General features: G+C 45.1%; 1 protein-coding gene across 1 annotated transcript in view; it reads left to right on the top strand.

The window, feature by feature from the left end:
- PATL2 (PAT1 homolog 2) overlaps window positions 1–6,801 on the top strand; it is a 7,554-nt gene extending 753 nt beyond the window's left edge. The window contains exons 2-13 of the mRNA XM_025038752.1: window positions 167–247; window positions 1,007–1,149; window positions 1,663–1,731; window positions 1,947–2,088; window positions 3,341–3,458; window positions 3,554–3,651; window positions 3,862–3,915; window positions 4,018–4,151; window positions 4,288–4,447; window positions 4,926–5,066; window positions 5,904–6,001; window positions 6,541–6,801. Of these exons, the coding sequence (XP_024894520.1) occupies window positions 167–247; window positions 1,007–1,149; window positions 1,663–1,731; window positions 1,947–2,088; window positions 3,341–3,458; window positions 3,554–3,651; window positions 3,862–3,915; window positions 4,018–4,151; window positions 4,288–4,447; window positions 4,926–5,066; window positions 5,904–6,001; window positions 6,541–6,694 (1,392 nt within the window). The 3' untranslated portion in view covers window positions 6,695–6,801. The remainder of the gene's footprint in view (window positions 1–166; window positions 248–1,006; window positions 1,150–1,662; window positions 1,732–1,946; window positions 2,089–3,340; window positions 3,459–3,553; window positions 3,652–3,861; window positions 3,916–4,017; window positions 4,152–4,287; window positions 4,448–4,925; window positions 5,067–5,903; window positions 6,002–6,540) is intronic.
- Window positions 6,802–8,690: the final 1,889 nt, after the last annotated feature.

An 8,690-nucleotide genomic window follows, 5' to 3' on the forward strand; every position in this document is an offset into this window, starting at 1 on the left:
GGAAAGAGAGCTCTGGCCCAGCTGACTTTGATTGAGGGCCAGGCTGCCACGGTCCTGGGTATTGAAAGTGGTTGGCCTTGCTGCCTCCCACTCGATGGACACCGATGAATGTAAAAGACACCACAGTGGCTCATTCAAGCCTGGGTTTTCTTCCCTCCCATCCGAGAGAGGTTTTCTCAGCTCCCCTGGAATCAAGGTCCCTGGTGTACTTGGGATGTCACCTGCCTCCTTGCACTTTCTGTGGCAGGTGAGTCGCTCCAGTCTCCATTGTGTGAGAAAGTGGGTGCTAAGAAGGAGCACACCAAGTGTCCCTTATTTCCATTATGTTCAGTCTGCTCTCGACCTTGCTTTGGAGATGAAGCTCTCAGAGTGAGGTGTGGGTATGAGAGGTGGAAGACGCCCATCCTGTAGAGAAGCTTGGTAAATAACAAAGGTGGTACCGGGACAACTGGCCATTCATATGAAAAAGGACAACTTTCTCATACTTCCCTAATTCTACTTCCCTACATTTCAGCAGATGAGCAGTGCCAAGCTTAGGGTTAGAAAGAGCCCCTTCCCTTCAATTAACTACATAACGGGAGTATAGTCTGGGGTGGAGAAATTGCAGGGAATCCTCCAGAGAACGAGAAAGGAATTGAGCTCAGAGGAGGGCTTCAGATGAGTCAGAAATGAGACCGCTAACCATTTCCCCAGTGACTGAAGACACAAGAGCCTGAGAGAAGGCTATCACAGAGAGGAGAGGGAGAGGTGTTGACTCACTGGACAGTAGGAAAAGCACATGCTCTTACATTATCGGGGACTGACGAGTGCTCCCTAAGAGGAGACAAACCCAGGTAGAAACAAGGGCAAGATCCACAGTCTGGTGACCTCAGAGCTGGCTTGAAGTTCCCCCAAGATGGCAAAATGTTCAGGAGGTTCTTGAGGGAAAAGGCAGGTGACAATGTAGAATGCACGTAGCAGCAGGAGTACCGTTCTGCTGGTGGAGATGCTCTTCTTCCACTATTAGACCCTGGAATACTTATCGCCAGTTCCTTTCCGGCCTACGCTTCCCGGCACCAGCTCTCCAGCGCGGCACTTTGGCCCTCGACTGCTCTCACCAGACCCAGCTCTCTTCTGCAGCACACCGACCTCGTGGCGCCCTAGGTTCAGGTACTAGTTCAGGGTGCCAGGCACCCCCACATCCTCTGCAGGCTGAGCTCTTCTCTGGAGGTCTCAGGAGGCAGTGGCTGAGGAGTGGTGGGGGCTACTCTACCAGCTGCCACCAAAAATACTTATAGAAACTTAATAAGGAAAGTCTGAGTCCAGGCCCTTCTCTCTCACAGATGAGGAAAACAGAGGCCCAGGGAGACTAAAAGAACTTGAGGGTTAGCTGGCAGGGCTGAACTGAGGTTAGGACTCAGCGTAACAACCAGGCTAAATGGTTTTCTACTGTGTCAAGATTTCCTGCAGCCAAATTGCAGAAAAGTATGTCTTGGAGGGAGAATGTATGCCCGGCTGAGTTAGGATTGTGATGTTTCATGTGGCTGACTTGAGGCAGGCACATAAACAGATAGGGCTCACTTAGGTGTCCAGCCGAGGTTACCAGAGGCTAAATGAGTGGAGGGGGGAAGGGAGCTGACAGCTTCTTTTAGCCAGCCCAAGTTTCTTTCTAAGTCTTCCCAGTCATCTGACCCAGCTCCACCCCCAGCACCAAAGGATCTTGCAGCTGCAGGAGCACAGTCGAGCACCAAGGTAAAACCCAGATGAGGAGCAGTGTGGAGGGCTGCTTACCTGCATGCTGGGGATTTCTCTCAAGCCCCCACACAAGTTGGACTCTCATAGTGCTGCCCGCCTCTGCACCCTTTCCTATCCTTCCCAGACAGCTCCACTCCCTGCTCACCACCCACTGGGAAGTCCTCTGTGGCAGGGGTGGGTAGATCTAAACGGAAGTTCCTCCTGGCTTGAAGTCCCCCAGCCAAGAAGCCTTGGTCTCAGCAGCCAGACCCCTGTGCTAACCTCATGACTCGAAAAGAGAAGGACTGGGTGATAAGAGTGCAGATGGTTCAGCTGCAGAGTGAGAACCCCTGCCTGGATGACTATTACTACCAGGTGAGCCCCATGTGCTCTTCGCAGCCTCTGACCTTGGGGTCAAATGGGCCTGGACTCCACAGGCCCTCTCACAGCCTCTCTTCAGCTCACAGGGGCCATACCCATTCAGGTGGGAAAGGCAACTGCTTACTATAGGATAGGGGCCACATTTCGAAAGTTGACATCCCAATCTCTATTTTCCTACACTTCAGCTAAATGGCTTATTTACAATTCCCCAAACACCATCTGAGGTTTTGTCTCTATCCTTTGCCAAGAATTCCCCCTATTCAGGCCAGAAATATGGACTTTTCCACCTTGTATGCTTTTGTCTTTAGAAATGCCTTGTTATAAACATTCATCTACTTTTTTAGACCTGAAACACGGAGATCTTATAATTAGTGGGATTCAATACATTGAATGGAACAAATGCTGGCAGACATTTTGAGTCTTCCTCCTGCTTCCTAATCTCCCTTTTATTCATGGGGCAAACCTTTGGCTACGAGTTTTGGGGTTGACTAAACTGTGTTTCACTTACTTTTCAGCCTCCATGAGCTTCAGACCAAAGTTCCCACCTTTATCTCCTTCCTGTTCCTTCCTTTCTTCCCACACCACTTGAAAAACTTTTTCCTGTCAATATCACTGAAAGTGAAATAGTTTTATATTCTTGCCTTTTTGGCACTGCTCCTAAATGAAGGAGCTTTATTGAACGCCTTGTTTGGCTTGCAGTCAATGGCTTTATTTCAGCTTGGGATTTTATAGGTTTCTTTAAGAAAATATTAGAGGTGCTGAACAAATCTTCAGAAATACAAAGCTGGCCTAGAGGCCAATCGACAAATAGTACTACCTCTGTACTTCAAGCTGCTGATGGTCTTCATGCCATCAGATAACTCTGATTTTGGAAAGTACAGGCAGAATTACAGAATCAAAATGGAGAGGGGGAGGATATGTGGTATACAGTGTATAACTTGGGAACATGGAATGCAAGAAGGTTGCAGATGCTGGGACAGGTTTTTTTCCAGGCGCTCTCCTTTGCTGTCTGCCTTTCCATCGGATCTGAGAGTGGTATAAATTCTTAGCATGAGAACCCCAGGATAGATGGCATGAGGCCAGGGTGCTTAAGATACTTTATAATGACTGCCAAAAAGGTCTAAGGTGCCAAGATCATTTCTGAAATGGATGCTATAGAAAAGGGTATGTTAAGAGGTTGTACTTGAGAATCTTAATTTTAAGTTCAGAAGATGAGTATACATTTTTCCATTCCATGAACTCACAGAAATATTATCAAAAACTGGAGAAGCAGGCAGATGAAGAGCTACTTGGGCAAAGGAGCAAGATTGAATCTCTCAAGCTGGAAACACCTTTCATTCAGAAGGCAGAGGCTTATGAATCGGGTAAGACCAGGCTGACCTGGGTTGGGCTGGCCATCTGGGTGGACAGAGGATGGAAAGGGGAGGGAAATATGACTGTCCTGACTCCTTTCATGCAGTGGTTCGAATAGAGGGTTCCCTGGGCCAGGTAGCTGTGTCGACGTGTTTTTGCCCTCGCCGAGCTATTGATGCCGTACTCCATGGAACTCAAGAACCGGTAGGAGAGAGATCTTCCCAGAACCTTTCTCTCTCTGTTTTAGAGAAAGGTCTGGAGCACTCTCATGCTTCAGTTCTGATTGTGACCTAAGAGTAAGGAAGAAGCACGATCAGATTTTGTGTTAGTCTTTCCAGCTGAATTTCCAGCTCCTCTGAAGCCTGGGCTGCTGCTGTGGAGGTGTGGCTGATGGCTTGGGACTCTTTCTCCTAGGAGTCAGGAGCTGCAAGCAGTCAGAGGCTTCGGGTGTTGTATTGGATTGAGAAGGTAAGGTCAGCTCCTTAGGGATGAGTTCCTAATTTACCCTTGAAAATGGGATATTGCTCAAATTGACCTCTTCTTCCTCTTTTCTCACCCTCAAATTCTCAGATGTTCCTTCAGTTACTAGAGATAGAGGAGGGCCAGAAGGATGAGCCTCCACAGCCCTGCTACTCTGAGCAGCAGAGAAACCAGGTTGAGAAGCTCTTCCAGGCCTTAAAGACCCAGGAGCAGAATAATCTGGAGTGAGCATGGGAGGGTCACACTTTAGCCCAGTAATGGATCAGCAAAGACGATAGCTTTGCTTTAGCCCCTCCTTCCCAGCATGTAGCCCTCTCCTCTTTGCAGACCCCTGAAAACCCTCTCCTATCACACCTGTAGGGAGGCAGCAGAAGGCTTCCTGCAGGTGCTCTCCGTGAGGAAAGGGAAAGCCCTAGTGGCCCGGCTGCTCCCCTTCCTGCCCCAGGATCTGGCTGTTAGCCTTCTTCTGGCTATCACCCACCACCTGCCCTTCCTGGTCAAGAGAGACATGGCTGATCAGGTACTGTGGCATTAAGTGGTGAAGAGGATGGTTTCATGGATGGGTTAGGCATCTTTCCTCCTTTGGTCCCCACCCCTAGAGATGCCAGATAAGGTGATGGCAGTGAAGGGTACTGACTCTGCCATCCTCAGGTGAGGGAGTTACGGAATAAACAAATACAAGAACAGCTGATCATCTTTGGGTGCAATGAACAAAAAACACACAGGTCTTGGTTGCACAGGTGTGGGTGTGCTGTGGAGGGTGAGAAAATAAGGACTCCCTGATAAGTGTCGAGCCCCGTATCTACTTTTCTTAGGGAAGGCATCCTAGAACAAGTAGGTATATAAGGACCAATGTTATGGTTGGAGAGACAGGAGTGGTGATAGGTCTGGTAAATAACCTGACCAGGTAGGTGCCAAAGGCATGCCAGCAAGAAAGGGACTGGAGGCAAGGCAGGAAAGAGGGAAAGTCTGAGAGGTGCTCTTGGACCTTCTTACAGGCCCTACAAATGTTATTCAAACCTCTGGGCAAATATATCAGTCACTTGACCTTCCATGAACTCCTCCAAGGACTTCAGGGACTAATGCTGCTTCCACCTGGCTCGTCAGAGCGGCCAGTCACCGCAGTGCTTCAGAATCAGGTAACGTCTGGGAGGCTTTTAACATAGATGGCCTCCAGGTGCTATCACTGGCAAGGAATAAATGAGGGAATGTTTTTACCTCTTTGTGATCTTCTCATCTGTCCAGCTTATCCTCTGCAGTGCTTCTCAACTTCTAGTGAGCATTAGGATCACCTGCAGAGCTTACTGAACACCAGGTCCTTGGGCTCACCCCCAGAGAGTGTATCCTTGAATAGACCAAGGGCGGAGCTCAAACAGCTGCTTTCCTATTTCCTAATAAGCTGCCTGATGATGGTGCTGGTATAGATCTCTAGAGTAGAGGTCACTAAACTTTTCTGATTTTATATGCCTTTTGATAAAAATTCAGAACCATATCACCCACATGTGTTGTCATACATGTAGGTAATAAATTAGGTAATAGTAAATACAAGATAGAAAGTTTTGAAAGATGAAACTCTAGATGTGAAAGTTCTGTTATTTTCTAACATGTCAGTGGATTATCTTATGAACCTTTCTTTGAAAATATTTGCCTAAAGCAGTGCTTCTTAAAGTGGGGTGCCACAGACTACCTGCATCAGATTCCTGGGTCCACTCCTGATGTACAAATTGATTTCTGGGGGCAGAACCCATGAGAGTGCATTTAATCAGCTCCCCAGAAGAATCTTTTGGAAAGTTCAGAGCCGTGATCCACTTGGAAAGGTCTGAGAGTTCTTTGCCCAGCCAGTAAAAACCTGAGTTTTATGGGTGTTGGACTCTACTTGTACATGTGAACGTATCCTTTTAGTTGGGAAGACAGCCAGAGAAGCATTGAAAGTCTAGCATGAACTCATTTTTGCCTGGATACTTTATCACTTGCAGTTTGGAATATCTTTGCTCTATGCCCTGCTGAGTCATGGGGAGCAGCTGGTATCCCTGGATTCTTCTCTACAGGAATCCAACAGTGACCATACAGCTTGGTAAGATCATAAAGGCCTGTAAATACTATTTCAGTACCCCCTGAGATGTGTAGGCTAAGCCAAATGAGATATTTCCTGAGTTGTGTATTCAAGCATCAGGGAGGAGGTTGGTCAAAGGGAAAACTAGCAGAGTTGTAGCTGTTCTGTTCTGCCTTTTTATCCTCTCTACGGTCCTGTAGAGCATTTGTTCTCTGTGGGAGGCAGGGCATATTAATTAAGGGGACAAGCTTTAGAGTCAAACTAGATTTGAATTCTACCTATCACTTATTAGCACTATTAGGCATATTACTTCTTAGCCTCTTTCCTCATTTATAAACTAGAGATCTAAGGATGATGGCACTAATCACTTAGAGTTCTGAAGATTAAAATGTGTAAAGCACTAAGTATTGCCCTGGCATATATCAAATGTGCAAATGTTCTCTTAATTACTACAAGCATAGACGGTGACAATAGTGGTAAGGATAATAAAGATCTTGGCCTTGAGTCTGTTTCCTGCATAAATACAAATACTGATGTATTCCTTCCTCTCTGCCCTCCAGGACAGACATAGTGATTCTGATTGCCTGGGAGATAGCCCAGATTCCTACAGCCTCTCTGGCAGAACCCCTGGCCTTTCCCAGCAACCTTCTTCCCCTATTCTGTCGCCATGTGGACAAACAATTGGTACAGCAACTGGAGGCTACAATGCAGTAAGTGATGGCAGAAACAAGGACATAGTCTCTTGCTCAAGCTTGATCTAGGTTATATCACTTACTTCTCTACTTCTTTTAAACCAGCTTGCTTTTAGAAGTAGCTCTAGACACTCTGGCATCTGCCTCAAGTTCGGACTCTGTGGCTTGTTTCTTCAGCCAAAACTTTAAATTTATTCCCAGGTGCTTTGCTCTTATCATGCTAAGCTATTTGAGGACAAAATTAATTTGAGAAGTTGAATTGTTCATTCAAGATATATTTGACCAATCTTGGAAGCTAAGCAGGGTCCGGCCTGGTTAGTATTTGGATGGGAGACCACCTAGGAATACCGGGTGCTATGGGCTTGGGAAAAAAAAGAAAAAAAATTTGAGGGACAACTATCAAAAAATATAAGCATGAACAACATGGAGACCTTCTCTGCTCTCAGATTTACCATCTGCTGGAAAGAATCAGATATTAACCAAATCACACCAATACTTTAGAAAATGGAATTGTTTGCAGTTAACACTTGTTCTCTTTATAGGCTTGCCTGGATCTACTGATTCCGTTATTTTGGAATATATACATGTGGAAAAAGTTTAATCATCAGATAGTAGCTGTATGGGTTATGCCTACAGGGATCCAAGACTCTGAAGACATTTCTTATGCCTTGATACATGGGAGGATCCTGTCCAAAACATTTTCTTATGCTTTCTTCAAAAACCTGAATGATATGCCTAAAAAGGTATGGCATAGTAAGGTATAATTAAAGAGATGTGATAACGTGTTGAAACTTATAAGTTAGGAGATACAATAATGAAAGCCATTTTTTGAGGCGTGAATGCTGTAAGAATGTCCTTAATATAAGGGACAAGGTCTTGTTATGTGTAACAAAAGTGTGATCTTGGAAATTGTATCGATGTTGCTATTTTTATAAAGAGAAAGTAGCCCTAGCTGATCTAAGAGGGTTGGCTATAAACATCTCCCTTGGGATATGAAATGTTTGGTTTAAGTTGACAAACAAGGTTATGCATTCATCAGCAAACACTAGAGTGCCTTTTGTTTGGTTTAAGTTGACAAACAAGGTTATGCATTCATCAGCAAACACTAGAGTGCCTTTTGTGCCATTTTAGGTGGTAGAGTAACAATAGTGAGCAAGGAAAAGTCCCTGTTCTTCTGAAGCGTACATTCTGTTTGTACAAGGACTGACATACAAAACAGCAAGTAGCGATAAATACCACGTTAAAAATGAAACTGGATGATGAGTGACTGGAGTGGAATGCTCCAGGACAGCCTGTCAACAGAGGTTACATTTAAGCTGAAATGATAAGTATTTCATGTAGAGGCACTAGTGAGCACAAAGCCCCCAGGGTGAGAATGAATTTGGTGTTTCAGAAAAAGTGTGGCTGAAGCATACACATAAGTGGGTAGGGGGATGAGGTTGGAGAGAGGTAGGCAGAGTATAGATCTATAAGTCATGATTTTTAAAACTCTGCATTTTTAAGTGACGGGAAGTCAGAATTTTAAACAGGAAAGTAATGTGACATCATTTTTTTTTAAGAACACTGAATTGTTAGGGCAACAAGAGAAAACAAAGAAATGTTCAGAGGTTTTTTTTTTTTAATAGCTCAAGCAAGAATTGAAGAGCAGTGGTGACAGAAAGCGGAGAGGAGACTTGCACTAAGTCTTGGAAGAGTTGACAGATGTTGCTGATGGGCTGGATACGGGTGGTGGTTAAGAATCAAGAATGACTCCCAAGTAGAGTGAATAGTGAGTGTCTCGTAGTGAAGAGGGAAAAATGAGAAAAATCGGTTTGTGGGGGGGTTAAAAATCAAATTTAGACACTTTAAATTTGAGTCTTGTTAGAAATACAAGTGGATATATCAAGTAGGTAATTAAAGAGCAGTCTGGAGTTGAAGTAAATGGTCAGGGATAAAGACAAGCGGGAGTTTATCAGCAGATGTTAAAAGGTAGAGAGGAAGAGATTGATTAGGAAGAAATGTCAACTAAGGAGTTATCA

This window comes from Pteropus alecto, unplaced genomic scaffold, assembly GCF_000325575.1.
Source record: "Pteropus alecto unplaced genomic scaffold, ASM32557v1 scaffold86, whole genome shotgun sequence".
NCBI lineage: Eukaryota > Metazoa > Chordata > Mammalia > Chiroptera > Pteropodidae > Pteropus > Pteropus alecto.